The 23,805-nt window shown below is 36.8% G+C and overlaps 1 protein-coding gene across 1 annotated transcript; it reads left to right on the top strand.

Annotated features, from left to right (window-relative positions):
- The first annotated feature begins 7,204 nt into the window (after positions 1-7,204).
- Positions 7,205-22,054, top strand: GARIN1A (golgi associated RAB2 interactor 1A). Its single transcript, XM_051961215.1, has 6 exons — positions 7,205-7,447; positions 13,869-14,053; positions 15,747-15,996; positions 18,042-18,166; positions 20,427-20,482; positions 21,690-22,054. The coding sequence occupies exons 1-6, from the start codon at positions 7,292-7,294 to the stop codon at positions 21,863-21,865; spliced, it is 948 nt and encodes a 315-aa protein (XP_051817175.1). The 5' UTR covers positions 7,205-7,291; the 3' UTR covers positions 21,866-22,054.
- Positions 22,055-23,805: the final 1,751 nt, after the last annotated feature.

Genomic DNA, 23,805 nt, shown 5'->3' with positions numbered 1-23,805 from the left:
AAATTGAGGCAAGACAGAGATTAGGGTTTTTAATATTTTAATAGTGGAGAATTTGGACTAGCAAAGCCATACTAGCCATAACCAATTGGCTGGATTGGACTCTTGTCTCAAGCATCCAGCATCTAGCAATTAATTCCAGAGACTTTTATAGGGCTTCAACTATCAGGGAAACAGAGGCAAGGTGGGCGGGGCAGAGCACTGGGTGAGTGGAAATTTCAGAAGGGACCATAAATTCTGATAAGTTGGGAATTAAAAAGGGGTCAAGCAGAAGACAGGAAGTCTGGGCCAGGAAAGATAAAGGATGCCATCTAGGTATCTGAGATAAGCCATCTGGAGTGTTATGACTCTTTGGAATGCCAGAGTGGCCAGAGCTCCACAGCCCTAATTCTCTCAGTTCTAATGGCAGGAAGCGAGGGGGGACATAGCATACTAACTCAAGGAAATTGAGATATTATAATTCCAGGAAACTAATGAAGGGAAACTAAGGTATTACAATTTAGAGAAACTGAGACAAGGAAACTGAGGTATTTTAAAACAGGGAAACTGAGGCATTACACTCCAACCTTTAGGGGTTCCTCTTCCAATCTCAACAATCAGACAATGCAGATTCACAAATCAATCACATCTGAAAATGGATATTCCATTCTGAACTTTCAGTCCATATCCTCTTTCTATCAAGTCCCTAATGGGACTTTGCCACTCTCAAAGTCAGTCTCTTAGCAAACTGGTTTCTATCCAACAATAAACTTTCATTTTGCAATTCTTAATTTGCGATAAGTGAATTCTTTCATTTTAAACCTGCAACTGACCAAAAGGGGGATTTTAGCAACTCTCTTATTGTCACTAACAGCATCACCACTAGGAATAGAGGGGATTCAAACTTCATCAAATAGGACTAAATGTCTTGCCCACAACTAATAAAGGATATAATCTATTGTGTGAGGTTTGACACCAAAAGTTGGGGTTTGGTCATGTGAAGAATTCACAACAGACATTTTCTTTGGCAAAAGGTAGATTTTTTTAGGGAAGAGGTTACAGACAAAATGGAGGGATACAATAAACACCGGGAATGGTAAATATGAAATAGAGTGAGAGAGCATATAAAATTCAAGCTCCTCATTGGGACTCATAATTACCCAGTAGAAAGGGGAACCCCCCATGAAGTTGGGACATGCCCTTAGCTGGTGGGTTAAATCCTGAAAGGAACTTAGCACCTTAAAAGAGTTAGCTGTAAGGAAGAAAAATGGGGTTGGGAAGCATAGTGGCATTAGGAGAGACACCACATGGCATGGGAGAAGGGGAAGGGGAAGGGAAAAGACACCATAAGCCAGTGTGTCATGATAGGCTGACCCAAAGGAAGGCAGCAGCCATGGGATGACCCATAAGTATATTTTACAGGGAAAACTTAATCTCAGGTACATGACTGGGATTTCTGAAAGGACATGTCAAGGTGAGATAGCTCAGACCCCGGAGAGTGGGACCATGGAACTAAACTGATCTCCATTAGTGCTTTCTCCTTGTTTGCCTCTGAAGTCAATTTTTTAATTTCTCTCTGTCAAAAACACAATTCAAGACCTTATCATTAAGTATCTGAGATCAGATTTGAACTCGGGAAAATAAGGTTTTCTCACCATGAGGTACTTTATGCAATGTACCAATTGGCTGAGTTCAGTCTTAAACCAAATCACTCAGACTTTCACTTACAGGCCAACAATAAATCCCAGGTCAAGCCCTGTTTGGCCATGGTTTGGACCCTGATTAACTCAGAGTGAATACAAATAGCACTTGTTTCTGTTTTGGCCAGTAACCCTAAGGGTTCCCTTTCTCTGCCTCTTTTTTTACTTAGCCTTAATCATTGACTGGACATGACTTTGATCAAATTGTGACTCATTAAAAACCTCAGCTTAAAAAGACCAAGGTCTCCCACTATATCAAGGGCCATCTTCAGTCATTCTGATCTGCATCTTGCCCTGGACCGATAGCCCTCCCTCACTTAAATTCAGTTTACTTGCATGTGACGACTGCACTAGCACCCAGGACACCCCAGAATCAGCCGGAGTCAGGATAAGCAAAAGTCTGTTTTTATTCTTGGTCTTTAGACGCAGGATTGAACAGGATGGAAGCAGAATCTCTGCAACTACCTTCTCCCTCATCTACCGCCCAAGTGTGACTCTGGCTCATCTTACTCCACCCCTTAGTCCCTCCTGCAATCCTCTATACACCAATCATTGAGCCAGCACAGGATAAGGAAAGGACCATTTTCCAAGCACATGCCCATAGAGGATTGTCCAATCAGTAATTAGCCCTAAGTGCTTGAACAGACCTCAGTGCAAAGACTCAAGAGTTTCAGCCTCTACACTTGCAAGCCTTAGCATCACTTTCTTGATGTCATGGTCCTCTTCAAGAACAAAAGACAAGCAAAAACAATACAACTTTCCCTCTAATCATAAGTTCAAGTAGTCTTCATACTTCAAAGGATGGAACTTCTGTCTTATCATCTGACACTATTTCATTGATCCAAGGCAAGTGGATGGCACAGTGGACAAACCTGGATTCAGTGTCAGGAAAATCTGCTTTAGATGCTCACTAACTAGCTGTGACTGTTGAAAAATCACCTAATTCCCTTCAGATTCAGTTTTCTCACCTGTAAAATGCAGATAATAATTGCAACTTATTGTGCAGCATTGTTATAATAATCAAATGAGATAGCATATATTCATCAGCCTTAAAGCACTGTAAAATGTTATTATTATTGTAACTACTACTTCTGATGATGAGTGAATGAATGAGATCCCTTCTGCACAGAGTTGCAGGTTCAGAAACGAATTCCCAAACCCCAAAGGCTGTGGCAAAAGAAAAGGGGGTTTTATTTTTCACTAAGAGGCTTTCCCTTAGTGGGCATATTTTCTTAATGAAGAAAATTTTGCAAAGAATGACTAACAAAGACCCACTTTATGAGCAAGTCTGGGGCAGTTTGAATTGATAATCAGACCAGGAATTCTCAATTGAATGAAAATTAGAATTTCCTGAATGAGGATGTGACTCCCCAAAAGATCAGTGGGAGTTGATTTGCCCTTGAATAATGCTGCTTATCTCACTCTAGGAGGATGGGCCTTCCCTCTAGACTCCTGGAGCCTGGGAGATTCTGATCTCTCTTCTTTTAGATATCAAAGGGAATCAAATGGTTTCAGTGATTATTTTACACAATTTTTACAGAGTTCACTGGCATTACTACTACTCCTCATCTTCATTATATGTCTACTATGTGTCAGGCACTGTGCTAAGCACTTTTTAAAGTGATTTAAACAATTATTTTCTCAGTTGATTCTCAAAAGAACTCTGAGAGACAGATACTATTGATGTAATGTGATTTTGTGGTTCCCCTGACATTGGGGGGCTTCTATTCTAATGGGTCAGTGGTCCTGTGTCTTCTGGCTTTGGAATCTGCCTCAGGAAACTCACAAACCCAATCAGTCGATTCTGACCACTTCTTAGCCAGATAATTGCTGGCCTCAGGAAACTCCCATAGATCAAACTCTTGAGACAATAGTGAATAAGAGCATTCCTCAATTCATTGCCCCCTCCCACCCTCACTGGTAATCTTATCAGTAATTTGATCAACCAAGAACCACTTTGAGATCACTCCTTCCTACTTTTAGCCATAAAATTAGCATATCTATGGTAGAAGCTGAATAAAATGACCCTCCTTGGTTCTATTTCTTTGCTGAATTCCCTTATAATTCAGTCCACTCAGTAATAGCATCACATTACTTCAATAAACTTTGCCTCTTGTCTAGGAGATGGGTTCAATCCTGCAAATTCTTTTGAGACACTTGCAACACTGGTCTGGGACTTTCGGGGTCCCCCTTCTCAATCTCAACCCTATTATTATCCTCATATTACATATGAAGAAACTGAGACTGAAAGAATTTAAGTGACTTGTCCAGGATTATGCCTGTTGTTCCTATCTAGATGCAGCAACTGCTATTATTCTTATTTCATAAGCCTAAGACTCAGACTATGGTCACATCTTTTACCATACTGCAATTCTCTTAGCATAGGAACTAACCCCAGAGAGTTTGTAGCTACAGGGACTGTATTTGGTTGTCAAGTAATTGGCCACACTGGGTGGACTCTAAGGTGTTCCTTTACTGGATGGTAGTGTGATTCCTTCAGGAGCTCATGAAAACTTGTTTATTTCATAATAGCTTTTTATTTCCAAAATAATGCAAAGATAGTTTTCAACATTCACTCTTGCAAAACCTTGTATTCCATATTTTTCTCCCTTTCCTCCCTTTCCTCACATCCTCCCCTAGAGAGCAAGTTATTCAATATGGGTTAAATGTACACTTCTTTTAAATACATCTGCACATTTATCATGTTGCACAAGAAAAATCAGATCAAAAAGGTATAATGCCGGAGAAACTGAGCAAGACAAGATTAGAGATCAATTTAATAGTTTACTAAATGGAGAGATGTACTGGGACCAAATGGATCTTGGTCCCAGGGCTGGACTAGACTGTCATCTCAAAGAATCCAGCCTTGAGCATTAGACAGCAAAATTCTTTTATAGGATAACAAGAACAATGACATAATGGGGGAGGTACCTGGATGGAGAGAACCTAATGAGGGGAGGCACCTAGGATGACACAATGGAGGGAGGTACTGGAGAGGTTACTGATATTCTAACATTAAGAAGGAATGATTATAACCTAAAGATATAAAACCTTTATCTCATCAACCATTTAAGAGTGAATGATTATAGCCTGGGGTTTTGGGGCAGAGCAACTGAGGATGACCTTTATCTCATCAAACATTAAGAGGGAAAGGTTTATAACCTGAGGCAGAATAAATAGGACAATTAGGGAAACTAGGTCAGGACATCAAAAGGGAACTGTGGCACAACAAAGGGAAAAAAGTGAGAAAGGAAAAAAGCAAGCATGCAAACAACAAAAAGAGTGAAAATATTGTCTTGCCATCCACATTCAGCTCCCTAGTCATTTCTCTGGATGCAGATGACTCTCTCCACCACAAGTTTATTAGAACTGGCATGAATCACCCCATATTGAAAAATTTACCCTCTCCTATTAAGATTCAAGACTGTTAACCCATCTGCTAGTTTCAGCAGGGACTAAGGATTATGGTAGGATAGTTGTTCAATTGTTTCAATCTGACTCTTCATAATCTCATTTAGGGTTTTCTTGATAAAGATACCAGAGTGGGTTTGCCATTTCGTTCTCCAGCTCATTTTATAGATAAAGAAACTGAGGCAAAAAGGGTGAAGTTACTTACCTACGGTCACATAACTAGTAAGTTCCTGAAGTTTGGAAAATGAGTCTTGCTGATTCCAAGCCCAATGGTACCCAGAGTGATTAGTTCAAAGGCTAGACTTCTGTCTGCAGGAAACATTGTGCTAGAGTTGAACAGGAACTCTCCCTCTCTGACCTACAGTGCCTTTTCTCCTCCCTCTACCATTGTGTAACAGGTGGCTGGCAAAAATGGTGGGAAATATTTGAGGGTCCAGAGATGGGAGACAAAATGGTATTCAAATCTACCCCAATTTATTGCAATCAAAGATGATCAATCTCTAACTCCCAAAATGATTCACGACTGCAAGGTGTTCCATGGCAAATTCTGATTTAGGGTCCAAAGGGAGCTTATCTATTCTAAAATAGACAGCTAGGTCGTTTAGTAGAGTAGAACCAGGAGTCTGAAGTCAGGAAAACACAAGTTCAAATGTGACCTCACATACTTACAAGCTGTGTAACCCTGGACAGGCCACTTACCCTCTGTTTGCCTTAATTTCCTCATCTGTAAAATGGAGATAATAATAGCACCTACACCCTAGGATTGTGAAGATCAAATGAAATAATAGTACTGATCTTCATGTCTAGCACATAATAAGCACTATATAAATGTTAACAATTATTATTATGTGGTCTATCCATAAATATACTAAAACTCCACAGTTCTTTTGCAAACAAACTACTGTCTAACCATGTCAAAACCATTTATGCTTAGAAAGTTGATTTTGTGAACCCAGGCGAACTTCCATTTATCCCTATTGAATTTCCTTTTATTAGATTCAGTCCAATGCTCTAGCCTGTCAAGATCTTTTTGGATAACAGTCATCCAGTGTGTTAATTCTCTCTCCTAATTTTGTATTGTCTGCAAATCTGATGAGTGTGACATATATGCATTTATCGAAGTCATGGATTAAAATGTTAAAAGGCACCAGGGTCAGTCACAGATTCTTTGGACCCACTGCCGGAGACCTCTTGCCATGTTAACGTTGAACCCTTCAAACTAATTTGAATCTAGACATTCAACTATCTAACTGTATATCTTCACACTTCTCCAGTCCTTTTTGAAAAAATAGCATGAGATGCTTTAATAGAAGTTTTGCTAAAAGTGAGATAAATGATAACTACTACATCCTGTAATCTATCAGTTTAATAAGACTCAAATAAAGGAAAAACTTTTTAATTGAATCTCTAGGATTTTCCAAATATATATCATCATATCATCTGCAAAGAGAGAGAATTTTATTACCTCATTGTCCATTCTGATTCCTCCAATTTCTTTGTCTTCTATTATCATTATTGCTAGCATTTCTAATAACATATTGAATGACATTGGTGATAATAGACATCTTTGTTTCATTCCTGATCTTATCCAAATTCCTGTTAACAAAAAAATGCTTGCTGATGGTTTTAAGTAGATACTTATCATTTTAAGGGGAAAAAAATCTATGTATAACTATGATTTTGAGTATTTTAATAGGAATGAATGTTATACTTTGTTAAAAGCTTTTTCTGCATCTTTTGGTATACTTATATGGTTTTCTTTACTTTTGTTATAATTATGTTAATAATTTTCCTTATGCTAAACCATCCCTGCATGAACTCTTCCATTTTTGTTTTTTATTTCTCCTCATCTAGCATTGTCCCTTAAATAGTTAAAAATGTTAATAAATGCTTGTTGAAATGAATTGAACTTAAATCTCTTTTCCAAGGAGGAGGGATCCAACTCTTTTTTTAACCCAGGAGTCTCCTAATCATTGGCTTTTGCTCCCCAATCACCTTCTGTCCTTCCTGCTGCTATCAAGTCCCTTGATGTCATCCCTATACCATTATGAGCCGAGAGCCCTGCCCAGGCTCTGATGGACACAGCCTATAACAAGGGGGTGATGGTGGCACAGGATCTCAGTAACCATACCAGAATGAGGCAGTTGGGCCAGGCCACAATGAAGCACTTATAATGTTATCAAGCTTGCTCTTCCCGGGATCCAATGACAGACATTAGGGGCCTTCCACCCATCATGGTTGGTGAACCATACCCTGGAGTGGCCCTTGGGGTGGAAGAAGGTCTACTCTGCCAGCTGCTTCATTCTCCAGAGTTCAATCTATTCCCCAATTCAGCTGTATTTGAAAGCAACTTCATCCAGGTACTCTTATCCTCTTTTGAGAAAAGAGAGGTCTCTTCAACCCTGTACCCAGGCAATGACTGGGAGACTCATATTAGCTTTGGAATTCCTAGGGGAGGTGGCAAGGGAAGTTAGAGGATTAGGTTCTAAATTTTCATGGTAATTGAGTCACTCACAGGGTTTTGAACTGAAAAAGGCATCAGATTTGAACTGCTGGGAAAAAAAAGTTCTTTAGTTTTGAAGTTCAACTCTTGTACCTATCTTTTCTCTTTGTCTCCTCCATTTCCACCCTTCTGAACCATGAGTCCAAATGAGATGACTAGAATGATAATGAAAATTAAGACTCAGTAAAATGTTAATGCTAGAGCTATGCCTTTGAATTCTACCTTCCACCATTAGGAATGTTTTGGAAATTCTTCCTGGAAGAGTCATCCCTGGAAAGCCAAGGATGGAGAATATCAGATAGACGTTGATCTAACAGGTCCATAGAACTTCTTTTTTCTCTCAAAATCAGGGAAATTGTCATCATGATATAATTCACAAAATGGAGCCTTAGTGGTTTAAAGTTGTACTATTACCACTACGGGCTAGAGATACCAGTTTAGATTTGTCTTGAAAGTCCTATATGCTGCTTGCCTGGGTTTGTAAGTCTATATAGTATGATTTTTTTATATTATGGAATGAAACAAGCATTTCTATAATAGTACAATAAAAAAGATGATTACACATGAAACTGCAAATCTATTTTGTTCAACTTACTATTCTTTTCAAATTTACAATAAAATTATCATGTAAATTTCTTTTTTTTTTCTTTTCTTTCTCTACCTCCAGAGATGGCTATTATGACAAAAATATTTGTGTGTGTAAATATATATGTATATATAGTAAAATCATTCTATACATCTTTTTCAGTTCTTTCTCTGGATGCAGATAGTGTCTTTCTTGATGTGTTCTTTCTAGTTAATTTGGTTATTTATAATAGTCAAAATAATTTATTCATTCAATACTGCTGTTTACTATATCCAGTATTCTCTTGGTTCCGCTCATATTGCTCTTCATTATTTTGTACAAGCCTTTCCATGTTTTTCTAATATAATTCTAATACAATTGAGCTCATCATTTCCTACAACACAGTAGTAGAAGTATTCCACAACAATCATATACCACAACTTATTCAGCCATTCTCTAACTGATTGACATCTGTACTATTTCCATTTCTTTGCCATCACAAAGAAAACTGCTATAAACATTTTAGAACATATAGGTTATTTTCCTTTTTTCCCCAATCATCTTTGAAAATAGTGGTATTGGGTCAAAAGATATAGATTATTTAATAATTTTGGGGGCATAATTCCAGTTTACTCTAAAATGGTTGGAGCAATTCACAATTCCATCAACAATGAATTAGTGTCCCAATTTTTCTACATGCCCTTCCACATTTGTCACTTTTTCCTTCAATTATTTTAGCCAGTCTGGTAGATATAAAATGATATCTCAAGATTCTTTTAATTTGCATTTCTCTAATCAATAATGAATTAGAACATGTCTTCATGTGACTATAAATTGTTTTGATATCTTCATTGGAAAACTGTTTATATTCTTTGACAATTTTTAATTGAGGAATGACTCATGTTCTTTTTTTCCCCACTTAATACTATTTTGTTTTTTCCAATTATATATAAAGAGTTTCAACATTCATTAAAATGTTGAAACTTATTTACCTTACCTCTCTTACCTCCCTTATCTCCAAGATGGCAAGCAATCTGATATATATTATACATATACAATCTTTTAAAATATATTTACTTATTAGTCATGTTGTGAAAGAAAAATTAGAACAAAAGGGAAAAACCATGAGAAAGGGGCAAAAAAAAGTGAAAATAGCATGCTTTGATCTGTATTCAAGTTCCATAGTTGTTTCTCTAGATGCGGATGGCATTTTTCAACCCAAGTCTATTGGAATTGTCTTGAATCAATGTGTTGCTGAGAAGAATTAAATTAAGTCTGCCATATTTGACCTTCACACAATCTGTACAGTGATCTCCTGATTCTGCTTGCTTCACTCAGCATCAGTTCACATAAATCTCTCCAGACTCTTCTGAAATCAGCTTGCTCTTCATTTCTTAAAGAACGCTAATATTCCATAACATTCATATGTAAGTTATGATATATATCATAACTTATTTAGTAATTTCCCAACTGATGGGCATTCACTCAATTTCCAATTCCTTGCCATCACAAAAAGAGCTGCTACAAATGTTTTTGCATATGTGGATACTTTTTCCTTTTTTATGATCTCTTTGGGATACAGATCCAATAGTGGCACTTCTAGATCAAAGGATATGTATGTTTAGTTTTATAGCCCCTTGGGCATAGTTCCAAACTGCTCTCCAGAATGGCTGGATCATTTCACAACTTCACCAACAGTGCGTTAGTGTCCCACTTTTTCCACAGCCTCTTCAACACTTATGATTATCTTTTCTTGACATCTTAGCCATTCTGATAAATATGATGTAGTATGAGTTATTTTCATTTGCATTTCTCTAATCAATAGTGATTTAGAGTATTTTTTCATATGATTATAGATGACTTTAATTTCTTCTTCTGAAAATTATTCATATTCTTTGACTATCAGTTGAGAAATGATTTGTATTCTTATGGATATGACAAAATTCCTTCTATATCTGAGACATGAGACCTTTATCTGACAAGCTGTCTATAAAAATTTTCCCTGATTTTCTGGTTTTCTTCTGATAGTGGTTACATTTGTTTTATTTATAAACATTTTAAAAATTTAATGTAATTGAAATTATCCATTTTACACCTGCTTTTCCTTTCTATTTTTTATTAATGAATTGTTCATCTATCCATGAATCTGCTAAATAATGTTTCACAATCTTCTAATTTTCTTGTAATATCTATAATTCTCTTGTAACCTCTCTATATCTAAATCCATGTATCCATTTTGATCTTATTTTGGCAAATGATGTAAGATACTGATCTGTTCTCAGTTTCTACCATATTGCTTTCCAGTTTTCCCAGTAATTTTTACTAAATAATGAATTCTTAAACCAAAATTTTAAGTCTTTAAACTTGTCAAATACAAGGTTGTTATATGTCTACTTTGTTTCATTAATCTACTTTTCTATTTCCTAGCCAGTACCAGATAATTTTGATAATTGCTTTTTTATAATATAGTTTAAGATCTGGTACTGCTAAACTTCCTTCTTTTATTTTTTTTTCCATTATTTTCTTTGATATTCTTGACTTTTTGTTTTTCCAAATGAATTTTATCATTTTTTCTAATTTAGTCAAAAATTGTCACCATTACAATTGAGGAAATTGAGGCAAATGGCTGTGAAATGACTTGTCCTGAGTCCCTTTCTAGGGCTATTTATCCCCCTTTGATGTTGACCTATCATCCAATTTTCACCTTCTCCAAGAAACTCTAGCATGAGTAGCAGCCCATGGCAAAACCACCTTAGCAGACAGGCTAAACTAGGTTTCCAATGGGTCTCAAAACTGTTGGTGAATTAGGAGCTTGCCTACCCCAAACATGTGAAGATTTCCCCCTCCTTACCCCAGGTGGATTGGGTGAATGAGAATAATTGGTCCCAGTGGTCATGAAGCCCGCAATTGCTGCAAAGCATTTTGAGCTTGTTTTAACATCCAAGGTACCAAGGCCACCCACTGCATGTTGGGCCATTGACAGTAGCCTTGACTTTTGTCCTGCCATCAGACTTTAATGACTTTGGAAGACAGAATGAGGTTGGTGACTTTATGCAGCTCTGCCTCACTTAAAATCTAATCCATGAGGCAAGTCAAGCCATCACCCAATGAGGTCATTGGTCCTCTCAGAAAACAAAGGATGGACAAAAACTATCTGAGGTGGAATCTGAACTCAGATCTTCCTGACTATATGACTAATGCTCTAGCCACTGTGCCACCCAGTTTCGCTGGGTAATGGTAATTGAGGGTGGAATTCTAGGCTACTAATACTTCAGCTCTCTATTCAAATTCATGGAGATAAAAACAATAACTCACATTTAGACAATGCTTTAAGGTTTATGAAGTGCTTTTATATAATGACCCTCTGGAGTAAGCACTACAAGCATTGTCATTCCCATATTACAATTAAAGAAATTGCTGAGATTAAGCTCCTTCTGAATCCTGGATTAAGGAGATCAGATTTGTTAATATTCGATTCAACAGCTGTCTATAGTAAGCATCTGCTTTTAAGAAATTTATATTTTACAACTCTCTTCCAGGTTTGGGATCATAATCCTGCTCAAAGATGTGTTCACAAAGATTCTAGAGGATTATGCCCATAAAATTTGATAGCAATAAGCTAAATTGGTAGTCAAATGACTATTTAGGATCAATATATTAGAGCTCAAAGGAACCTTAGCCCTCATTCTGAAAAGGCAGTATGAGATTGAAGCTAGAGTTCAGTACTCAGAATCAGGAAGATGAAGTGTGTTCAAATTCCAGCTCTTATGAGAACTATACAAATATCAATTATGATCTTAATTATTATCTAGTACAACCCTATGATTTCCCAGATGAAGAAACTGAAGTAACGTGCCCCAGGTCATACAAAATAGCTATCAGATCTGCTGACAAATAAAGGAGCTAGCTTTTATACCTAATCCAAAACAATTAACAAAGGGCAGCAGTATGGCAAATAAATTTTTAAAAATCTTCAAAAAATGCTTATTTGACTTTAAAAAAAGAAGGATTTGTTTTTGGCAGCTGGTTTATCCATCTAATCATATTTTGTGGAAGCTAATGTTAGTTAAAATTTCAAAGCTAACACCCAGTTATAACTATTGCTTTTAGGAACGGACCTTCCGGGAAGGAACTGGAATTCTAAAGAATTTAATACCCTTTTATATCCAGAAAAGTTTAGTGAAAGACCAGAAGGAAAATGAGATTGATCTTAAAGATTCTTGGGAAAAAAAGCTAACATTGTAAACTTTTATTTAATGGTACTTGTCAAAATGAATTGGGTTGGGTTTGAGGCAGGACTCACTGTTCCTTGAGGTCTCCCATCAGGAAGAGCTGCCAAATGCCAATATGTTGCTAGTGTTGGATTAAGCATTGGAGCAGAATGCTTTCATTTGTATTTGATGGGACAGATCCTTTGGACAGTTTTTCAGGGAGAGCTTAGGATTTATTATTGATTTGGTAACACATACCTACAAATTTCACCACACTTTTCTCTGAATATCAACAAGCAGGTAGATAAATCACAGCAGCCATAATTTACCTAGTAGATGGATGTCTGTCATGAGAAAAAGCCTCAATTATCACAGATAACAATGAGATCAGCCTCAGAAATGTGTTAGTTGGCAAGAGAAGCCAGTGGGGGATTAAAATTTTGCTGCAGATAATTAACTTGTAGATATTCCCTAGTAATTGCCTCATACCAAGTTTCTAGTACTTAAAAAAAAGTATTCATTACTTCAATTGAATTCCCATTTCAATCAACACAATGCCCCTCATTCCTTCTTACAGCAGCACACTATTATAAAACACTAATCAAACACAGCTTCTCCCCTGGGACTTCACATTCTAGTTGGAGAGGTAAAACATATACACAAAAGGATAAATGACAATACAACTTAATAAATATTTATTAATATATACCAAGCACACAGGGCAAAGTCAAAAAGTTAAGCCTAGGTCCCTGTTTTTCATGGAGTTTACAGTCTAATTAGGAGTATATGACAAGTATACAGACAGATAGAATTCAAAAAATTGTATAATAACTTTGTTTTGTTTTATTTTTTGCTGAAAAAATTGGGATTAAGTGTCACACAGCTAAGAGGTGTGTTGTGTCTGAGACCAGATTTGAACTCAGGTCCTCCTGACTTCAGGGCCAGTGCTCTATCCACTGCACCACCTGGCTGCCTCCTATAATAACTCTGTGAGAGCCATAAAATCTTGTGAGATTTGAGGGGAATAATCTCTAACAATGGGGGTATCAAGGAAGGTCTCTTGGAAGAGGCTTCAGAGGATAAGTAGGATCTCAACAACTGAGTGTTGTGGAGGGGAAAAGATAAAGGGGGCATTCTAAGCAGAGAGAACAGTGTCAGAAAAGACACAGAGGTGACAGAAGGTATAAAAGATAGGCAGGGGACAGCCATCTACTTTGGCAGCAGTGTAGAATATATGGAAAGGGACTCATACAAATATGAGTGGAAAGAGAGATGGCAGGACCATTCATCTGGACCATTCTGGGTGGGATCTATCCATCCAACCCAGTGTCTGCTGAGACCTAATCATTGCCACACTGGGAGCCACATACCAAGCTCCAAAACTATTTATTGCTTCCAATTTAATATTCTCTTTATCTCGCTCATGCTTTCTTAATTGCCTCCTCCTTCAGCCACTAGACTTTAGTTCTTTTCTGATCTTTGCCACTGGAATTGATTTTCAGGTCACAAAGACTGAGGACTGGGTAGATGCTGAGGATAGATTCACAACTGTGGTCCTTGGAGTGACCTCCTCAGTGCCATGCTTGCCACTGCCAAACATCTTTCTGATGGCTAAGGTCACCTGGCCCCAGGGACATTTATCAACATGGATCAGAACCATCAATACACCAACTATCGCTCTTAGTAGGTAAACAAGTAAAATAAACAGTTGAAAGAGAAGACGTTGGAAATGAACTTTTATGATTCAATGGCTGGTATAGAGGACACTCAACAACTGGGTACAGAAAAAGAAAAAAAAACATAGAAAGGATCATTGAGGGTTTAAATTGAAAAATTTTATTATTTTGTTTCTTCATCATCATCCTTTTCTTCTTCCTCCCTTTCTCCTCTTCCTCTTTCTTCTTTCTCCTCCTTTTCCTCCTCCTTTTTCTCCTCCTTTTCCTCCTCCTTCTCCTGCTCCTCCTCCTCCTCCTTCTTCTTCTCATTCTTCTCCTTCTTCTCCTCCTCCTCCTCCTCCTCCTTTATCTCTTCCTCCTTCATCTCCTTCTCCTCTTCCCCTTCTTCTTTTCTTTTTTCTTTCCTTCTCTTCTTCTTCTTCTCCTTCTCTTTCTTCTTTTTCTTCTTCCTCTTCTTTTCCTCCTCCTCCCTCTTCTTTTTCTTCTTCTTCCTCTTCTTTTCCTCTTCCTCCTCCTCCTCCTCCTCTATCTTCTCCTCCTCCTCCTCTTTCTTCTTCTTCTTCTCCTCCTCCTCCTTTATCTCTTCTTCCTTCATCTCCTTCTCCTCTTCCCCTTCTCTTTTCTTTTTTCTCTCCTTCTTTTCTTCTTCTTCCTCTTCTTTTCCTCCTCCTCCCTCTTCTTTTCCTTCTTTTTCTCCTCCCCCTCCTCCTTCTTCTCTCCCCCCTCCTCTTCCTCCCCCCCTCCTCCTCTTCCTTTCTCTTTCTCCCCCCTCCTCCTCCTCCTCCTCTCCCCCCTCTTCCTCCTCCTCTTTCTTCTTCTTCTTCTTTCTTCCTCTTCATTCTCCTGTTCCTCTTCATTTTCTTCTTCCTCTTTCTCCCCCTCCTTCTTCTGTATTTATCAAACTGTTATAAACTATATCATATTTGGGGGATATGATGTCTTAAAAACAAAATAGTCTCTAACTTCACAAAACTTATATTGTAGTGAAGGGTCAGTGTGTACTTATATAAGTATATATGAAATATATATTCCAAAATAAATACGAGATAGTTTGGGAAGGGGAGGAACATCAGCACTGAAGGATTAGGAAATGCATCAGGCTTTTAAAAAAAAACATGGCAGAGCTGAGGAAGTAATAAATACATCATCATTAAAAACACCATAAACATTATTGTTGTTGTTATTACTCTTAATATTTTATTATTTGGGTGACAGAAGGAGTAGAAGGGGTTAAGAAGCTGTTTTAAAGAAAGGGGAAGTGCTTTGAGAACAGTAACATGTGGATAATTTATTCTTTTTCTACTTCCCTAACTACTCTACTCACCCTTAGTTCTTGTCTAGGAAGTTCATCCTCTCTATTATAAAGGAAAATAGGCTGATGTCTTTTTTCTTGAATTATTAAAACCACATTTGTTCTAGGCAGATTTGTTTCCACTTTTTTTCTAAAGGAAATCCCTCTAGACTCAGAGGGGAGTTATATTTAGATTCCCAGTCACTCCCTCAGCATTTAGTAGTATCCAGTAGTAGTATCCAGCACACAGTAGGCACTGGTGGGACTGGACTGCTTGTGGATGGAATCTGACTGGAATTTATCCAGTGTTTGATAAAAGCAAGCAGAGAAAATGAGACTTCCTGGTTAAGGACAGATTTGTTTTATCCAAAGTGATTAATTCTCACTGGTGGTGTCTTCACTTATGCCTTTAGGATCATCCCACTGAAATTTGTGGAGATTGTGATCTATGACAAGTCCCTACGCATCCTGAGGATCAGAACTGTGACTGAAAAGATCTATTTTATGAAGCTCCATCCCAAACATCCTGATACTGTCTTCGATTTTTGGATCCGACTGGTGAACATTCTACAGAAGGGCCTGTCCATCACCACCAAAGATCCTAGAATTCTTGTGAATCATTGTTTGGTACCCAAAACACCCAGCACACTCTTTCTGGAAGAAGTAAGATTGCTGTTTCCTCAATCTTTAAGTGTGGATCAATCATTGGGGGATGGTTTAGAGTAGTTAGTCTTCAAGTAAGACTTGAGTCTTTCTTGACTCAAGTGAGTGCATAGATGATAGATATAAAAAATTTTAAGCAAGCAATTTTATCAGTTTTTAAAAATCAATTTTATCGTTAGAATATAAACTTCATGGGGTCAGGAACTTGTATCCTAATTAATTTTTTTTAACTCTCCCAAAATCTAACATAGTTCTCTATACATAGTTGTCAAGTAATAAATATAGCTTGTTGAATGTATTGATTTTCTTAGAGTAATTGACTTAATAGGAAGTAAAAATAATGTATGTCCATGCATAAATAAAAATTATTTTCTTTAGAGGGCATATGTTCAATTTAATTGTTTTTAAAATGAAGAACAGGAAATAAAAATTTTTAATTAGTAAATTTAGTGGCATGTTAGCTTTTAAAAACTGCTACTTCCAAATTATGTTAAGAGAAAGGGGAAAAAAGACAAGAAGGGAAGATGAAGAAAGGGGGAGAGAGAGGAAGGAAGGAAGGAAGGAAGGAGGGGAGGGAAAGAGGAAGAAAAAAACAGGATCTTAGGATTATAAATACAAATTCAATGCAACAAATATTTATGAAGTATCTACTATGTGTTTAGGTACTGAATTCCAGATCCTGAGGATATAAAACTGAAAATGAAAAAGTACCTGCCCTCAAGGAATTTATATTCTATGTAGGAAAACAACATGTACATAGATAAATCTATACAAAACATACAATTATCCCTTTCACATCACAACCTTCCCCATCAAGGATTGGCATAAAAAATGAAATGGGGATTTGGGGGGAATTTTGTGAAAGCCACAGAAAACACAGAGAAAGTTTAGAAATTCAAAAATGCATGAAATATATATCTAGTGTTGTATAATACCAACATATTTTATTTTTTAATGCTATACTTAATCATAATTTCTTTTTTAAAGTTGGAATTAAAGAAAAAATTAATAGTTGCAAAAAGAATTGAAAACACCAGCTGACAACATATAAAGCTGGTATTTTTACTTAACATTGATTTACATATGACCTTTGGCTTATGATCAATACTTAGTCCAAATTTTACTCAAAGGGTACCATAAACACCCCATAAAAAATAGAAAAAAAAATCAGACTTCTTCTCTGGTACAAAGGGAGAGCCAAAAATTTTTATGTGGATTTTTCAGATTGTGGGGGCACACGCCCCTTCCCACCACAGTGTAGAAAAGGTATAATTGTATACAAATAAGATAGAATGAAATCTAGAGATATGGGCAGAGAAGGAAAGAGAGAATAATAAATTGGGAAACTTAGGAAAAGGTTTTCGTTAAATTCTAGGGGAGAATCCAGGTAAACATTTTTTCAGTAGGAGTATGAAACTTCTGTTTTGAATTATCAACCATGTTGATACTATCTTTCAAAATTCTTCTTGTTTTACCAAAGGAAAATTTGGCCCTGTCTCTTATTCCTGATCTGAGGGAGGGAATTCTGACTCTTTAAATCATTGCCCTCAAATTAAGAGTAAAGTTAAAGGTCAGAGTATTAAGAAAAAAATGGTGTGACTTCTGGACTCTTTCATAACTCTGTATCTCAGAGGTGAGAAAAAAAGGTCCCTTTTGACACTGGGAAATGAATGTGAACTATTTGCATTTTTGTTTTTCTTCCCGGGTTATTTTTACCATCTGAATCCAATTCTCCCTGTGCAACAAGAGAACTGTTCGGTTCTGCAAACATATATTGTATTTAGGGTATACTGCAACATACCTAACATATATAGGACTGCTTGCCATCTAGGGAAGGGGGTGGAGGGAGGGAGGAGAAAAATCGGAACAGAAGTGAGTTCAAGGGATAATGTTGTAAAAAAATTACCCTAGCATGGATTCTGTCAATATAAAGTTATTATAAAATAAAAAACAAAAAACAAAAAACAAAAAAAAAAGGTCCCTTTTGCTGTCACATACCTTCAGTCTTAGGAACCTGGTTCACCATGAAATTTTTTTTCATGTAGTCAACAAAGTGTGCCTCTTCGATCTCTCAATCAAGGGAGAACCTGATGCTGCAGATGGCCACAGGGGTACATGAAACCCTCTCTGATCTTTCTATAGATTTTACCACCAAGAAAGACCAATTAAAGTAAGTGATTTGCACCCACAGTTAATCCCTGACAATTTCTCTTGAAGCCAATGTCAACTTCTAGCAAAAACAAGGTTGGGGGGAGGGATGTAGCTTGGTTAATGAGTGTAGGGATGAGGAGTTGAGGATATAAGATGTTATAGCTATTAAGCAGTCAGTGAACCCTTAATTGACAGTGTTTCCTTGTTAGAAATGTTTCTTTGGCTCATTCAGTAATTTTGTTTTTATTTCTTATGCATAATATTGTTTTGCATTTTACTCGTTTGTGTTTGGAATACTCTTTTTAAAAAACATTTTTAAGTAAAAGCAAACCAATTTAATCAGAAAAAAAAAAAAAAAGCACAGTAATATTGGTGGTAGCAGCCCCAGTTAAAGACAGTATAGCAAATCTCAATTCCCACTGCATAGAGATCTTGTGACTACATGAAAGGAAATTAGGAAATTAACTGGTTAAATATAAAATTAACTACATTTAAGCAAGTGGGTAAACTATACTTACTAGCATGTAAAAGAAAGAGAACAGCTGTAATTAATGTCCATAATCTGATGCTGGTTGGGATGTGGCCTACAAGAGTTTTCCTACTTAACAATCCATTTCACACTCACCTCTTTATATTTAGAATATTCTATCTACTATATTCCTTTTTTGCCCTGAAGCAATTGGGATTAAGTGACTAGGTCACTCAGCTAGGATGTGTTAAGTGTTTGAGGTTCAGATTTAAACTCAAGTCCTTCTGACTTAAGAGCTGGTGCTCTATCCACTACTCCACCTAGCTGCCCCTCTACCTACTATATTGCCAATTCCATGAGGTCTGGAACCAAGTTCTATTTAATCATTGTATTCCCATGGGTAGCACATGGTAGGTATCTAAAAAATATTTGTAGGATTGGATCGAGCTTTTCTCCACATTTTATTCTGATCCAGACTCACTACCTTTCCTACCCTTTCTTTATAATAGACAGAATAATATATAATTAAGTTGCTTGTAATAGGTTTGACTTCAATACTGAAGTAACCAAATCTCTCTTTGGGATAGGAACCGACTTGACACTTGTCCCTTGTCCCTTGTTGTTCCCTTCTTCCCTCCACACACTTGGGTCTTATTTGCAATCAATTGATTCACATTCCATAGTATACTATAATTCAATATAATTGTCCCTTTCTCCATTTGTGTTTTTCTTGCCTTCTCTCTCTCCAGCTTGTGTCTTCCTTTAAATTCTTCTTAGTCCCAATTATTTATTTGACATCTTTCTCTTTCTGATTCTTTTTATTTCCCTTAACCTCCCTCCTTCTTTCTTCCTCTCCTGTGACATTGCTACATATTGTTCCTTACTCTTCTTCATATGTTTCTTCTTCCTTCCTTTCTTCTTCCTTCCTTCCTTCCTCTATTTTGTATGTCCCATTGCTATTAATTTTGTGCTATCTTTAAAGACATTACATGGTTATTTTTAACTTTTAATACCTGCTAAGTACTAGTTTTATGAAATTTTAATTGAAAAAAATCCAAATCTTTTAATATATATGCTTAAAGAGGTTTCCACCCAATCACTGTTTTAGAGATTTCAATCAAGCCCTTCTTTGTACTTAATTGAACCTACCGCTAGTTGTTGACAGGGTGGGCCATCAGATAGCAAAAATACCAGATTTTGCATTTGGGTTAAGACATATGCAACTAATAAGTGCCCTAGGCAGAGTCCAGAACAGATGGAGTGGTACCCACTCATTCCCTAGCACAGGCAAAGGTTGGCTCTTCTTCACTCACTCCCCCTTGTCATTCCCATCTTTTCTCTAGGCATTTTTTAGCAGCATCATGCCCACCAAATATAATCATAACTTACCATTTCTATATTTATGTCTTTGTCTAAAGCATTTCTGCTTTGGTAAAATACAAAGACCCAGTTTTGAGGTTTTTTTTTTTGGTGACTGGGTATCCCGAACTTGCTTAGGCTATGGAAGTACAGTGAGCACTCTTGGGCTGCCCCATTGTTGATAAGCAAAGGAGATTTGACCTGTTCCATTTGGGGTAGGCACTGCCCCTTTTTAGGCAGTCTGGTGATCTCTAGTTCCTGAGATACTGAATTTAGAGTTCAGACTCCCATGATTGGATTCTAGTCTTGGGGCACGTCAGAACTCAAGAGTTCAAGTGATCCACAAGCCTCAGCCTCCAATATATGCTACCCTCTTCTCCCAAAAACACAATTCACAATGATTTTCATTTTTTCTTTGTTTTTTTTTGCTTGATTTTGCCTGGAATTCTAGAAATTCTGACAGCAATAAAACCAGTGAAACTGAGATCGAAGGAGATGCCAGCTCAGGTAATGTAGAACATAACGACACATCCATCCTTGATGGGTCTGTGCCTTTATTGATGTCAATTTCTTGATAATCAATTGATGTTCAGTTGTTTTCAACTCTTTGTGACTCCATTTGGCAGAGATACTGGGGTGGTCTGCCATTTTCTTCTCCAGTGCATTTTACAGATAAGAAAACTGAGACAGAGACTTAAATAAACTTGACCATGGTCACACAGTTAACAAGTGTCTGAGGCTGTATTTGAACTCCTGCCCCTTCATTGAAGGGTCACTAAACTACCTAGCTACCTCATTTGAACATAAGGAATTAATAAAACAGAAAACAGAGCTGTTTTTTTTTTTTTTAATAAAAGAAAGTCTCAATTTTAAGGACTTTTCAAAAATAGGTTGGCACAGTAGCTAAAATGTTGAAACTGGACCTAGATATTCAAATCTGTCTCTGGCACTAGGTTTGTATAATCACAGGTCAAGTCCCTTAACCTTTTTTAATCCCACTTTCCCCAGCTGTGGTGGGACTCAAATAGATCATGCATACAAAGTACTTTCCAAACTTTGAAATAACAATTACATGTTTTTTTTTGTTTGTTTTTTCATTATCATAGCTTTTTATTTGTAAGTTATATGTATGGGTAATTTTACAGCATTGATAATTGCCAAATCTTTTGTTCCAATTTTTCCCCTCCTTCTTCCCCATCCCCTCCCCCAGGATGGCAGGTTGACCAATATATCCAGTTATATGTTAAAATTTATTGTCATGGGAAACACTTTTTTTTTTTTGTTTTTGATGAAGCAATTGGGGTTAAATGACTTGCCCAGGGTCACACAGCTAGGCAGTGTGAAGTATCTGAGGCCAGATTTGAATTCAGGTTTTCCTGACTTCTGGGCTGGTGTTCTACCCACTACCTCACTATCTAGCTGCCCCAGGAAACATGATACCATTGTGATCAATTTTAAACAAAATTTAATATTTTCTAAAAGTACATAATAGTCACGATTTTTTATTTGGTCCTCTTTTTCTTCGTTTTGCATGGGAATGTCCATGTTGGTTGGTATTTGCCAAGTTCACAAAAAATGAAAAAATTTAAGTAAAAAAGGATTATTAAAATGTTTTAAATCCTCTGGCATATGAGAATGATCCACAAATGCTTCTTATCTGGATGACTGAGCACTTTAGAAATCTGTATTTCTTACTTGGTCTTATGGTCCACAGGATATGCCAGAGAAAAACAAGACAAAAAGGATAACTCAAATGATAAAGTAAAAGTAAATTGGACAGGGTCTTTGAACCATGGCCTGTGGGAACAAGAAAATCCTTCTGGGGTGCAGCCACTTTCTCGGCTTGGAACCCTAGCAGCCTCCACCCAGCAAGTATGGCCACAGCCTTAGGAAGAGGGTCTTTCAACACTGATGATTCTGACCCCCAGAAGTAAACAAGTGATCATCCTTCCTCTGCACTACAACATCACTGTAATACAGTCATCTAGGCCATACCATGGAATCATTCTAAAGGTGAAATAGGGTTAGCACAAGTCTTTTTCCTATACTTCCACTAAATAAACCTCCCTTGATTGGGAAGTAAGACTGGTTCATTTTGTAAAAAAAAAAAAAAAAAAAAAAAAAATCCATGTTCTCATAGATTATATCAAGCTGAGACTTCAGTGTATTTGAACATCTGAGTAAATCCTTATCATGAGTGGCTGTCATGGGGAAAAAATAGGAGAAATTCTTCTCAGCCTCAGAGAATTAGGATCATGGGGTGAAGGAAGTTACAAGAAGACAGATTTCAGTTTAATGTAAGGAAAAATTTCCTAATTTGAGCTTCCAAGACTGCTTTGGTATATAGTCGATGGGTTCCCTATCTCTGAAGGTCTTCAAGGAAAGGTGGGAGAACCACTTGTTGGGTACGTTGCAGAGGAAATTTTTGTTTAGGTGTGGTTTGTCCCAAAGGAACTCTGAAGTGTTTCATGTCCATCTGAAGCTGTGATCAGACTCTCAAAAAGAACATCAGCCTTGGGTAACAAAAGGAACTTGGAAATTTGATTGGCAAAGAAAGAGATTGTATGATTATCTGGTACACATGGCACATAATAGATAATGTATTTACCTAGATATGAGGATTATTATTTTTAAATTTTAATTTAATAATATATTATTTTTCAATTACATGTAAAAATGTTTTTCAACATTGATTTTTGTAAGATTTTGAGTTCCAGTTTTTTTTCTCCTTCCCTCTTTTCCCTTTCCTCTCCCTATGTCAAGCCAACATTCTGATATAGGTTATATATTTTTAATATATTTCCTTTTGAATCATGTTGGGAAAGAAGAATCAGAACAAAAGGGGAAAACCACAAGAAAGAAAAAAACAAAAGAAAAAAGATATAAATAGTATGCTTCAGTCCACATTTGGTCTCCATAATTCTTTCTCTGGATGTACATGCCATTTTCTTTTCCAAGTCTATCAAACTGTCTTGGATTCACCACATTGCTGAGAAAAGCTAAGTCTATAATAGTTGGTCATCACACAATATTGCTGTTGCTGTATACAATGTCTGCTTGACATCAGTTCATATAAGTCTTTCCAGGTTTTTCTGAAATTAGCTTATTCATCATTTTTTGTAGAATAGTATATTCCATTACTTCCATATACCATATTTAATCATTTTATTTTTCTGGTTATACATGTATATTAACTTTTAAAATACACATTTCTTTATGAATCATGTTGGGAAAAAAAATCAGAACAAAAGGGAAAAACCACAAGAGAAAAAACAACAACAACAACAACAACAAAAAGTGAACATAGCATGTGTTGATTTATATTCAATTTCCATTGTTCCTTTTCTGGATGCAGAATGGCATTTTCTGTCCAAAGTTTATTAGGATGTCTTTGGACCACAGAACTACTGAGAAAGAACCAAGTCTTTCATAGCTGATCAATGCACATTCTTACTGTTATTGTGTACAATGTATTCCCTGGTTCTGCTTGTTTCGCTCAGCATCAGTTTGTATAAATCTTTCCAGGCCTTTCTAAAATCAGCTTGTTCATCATTTTTTATAGAACAATAATATTCCATTAATTTCATATACATAACTCATTCAATCATCCCCCAATTGATGGGCATCCATTCATTTTCCAATTCTTTACCACCGCACAAAAGAGCTGCTACTAACATTTTTGCACATGTGCACAGGTCCTTTTCTCTCTTTTTGGATTTCTTTGGGGTACAAACCCAGCAGTGGCACTTGCTAGGTCATAGTTTTATAGCCCTTTGGACATAGTTCCAAATTTCTCTCCATCATGCCTGAATCAGTTCATACTCTACCAA

This window comes from Antechinus flavipes, chromosome 5 (genome assembly GCF_016432865.1).
Source record: "Antechinus flavipes isolate AdamAnt ecotype Samford, QLD, Australia chromosome 5, AdamAnt_v2, whole genome shotgun sequence".
NCBI classification, from domain to species: Eukaryota; Metazoa; Chordata; class Mammalia; order Dasyuromorphia; family Dasyuridae; genus Antechinus; species Antechinus flavipes.
The sequence above is the reverse complement of the archived record's forward strand: the minus strand, read 5'-3'. Positions and strand labels throughout refer to the sequence as shown.

Excerpts from the sequence above, each read along its gene's own strand:
- GARIN1A (XM_051961215.1), top strand. The coding sequence starts at position 7,292 with ATGACAGACATTAGGGGCCTTCCACCCATCATGGTTGGTGAACCATAC. Across the intron at positions 14,054-15,746 it reads CCAACTATCGCTCTTAGTAG|GATCATCCCACTGAAATTTG; the intron begins GTAAACAAGTAA and ends TTATGCCTTTAG. Across the intron at positions 20,483-21,689 it reads CGAAGGAGATGCCAGCTCAG|GATATGCCAGAGAAAAACAA; the intron begins GTAATGTAGAAC and ends TATGGTCCACAG.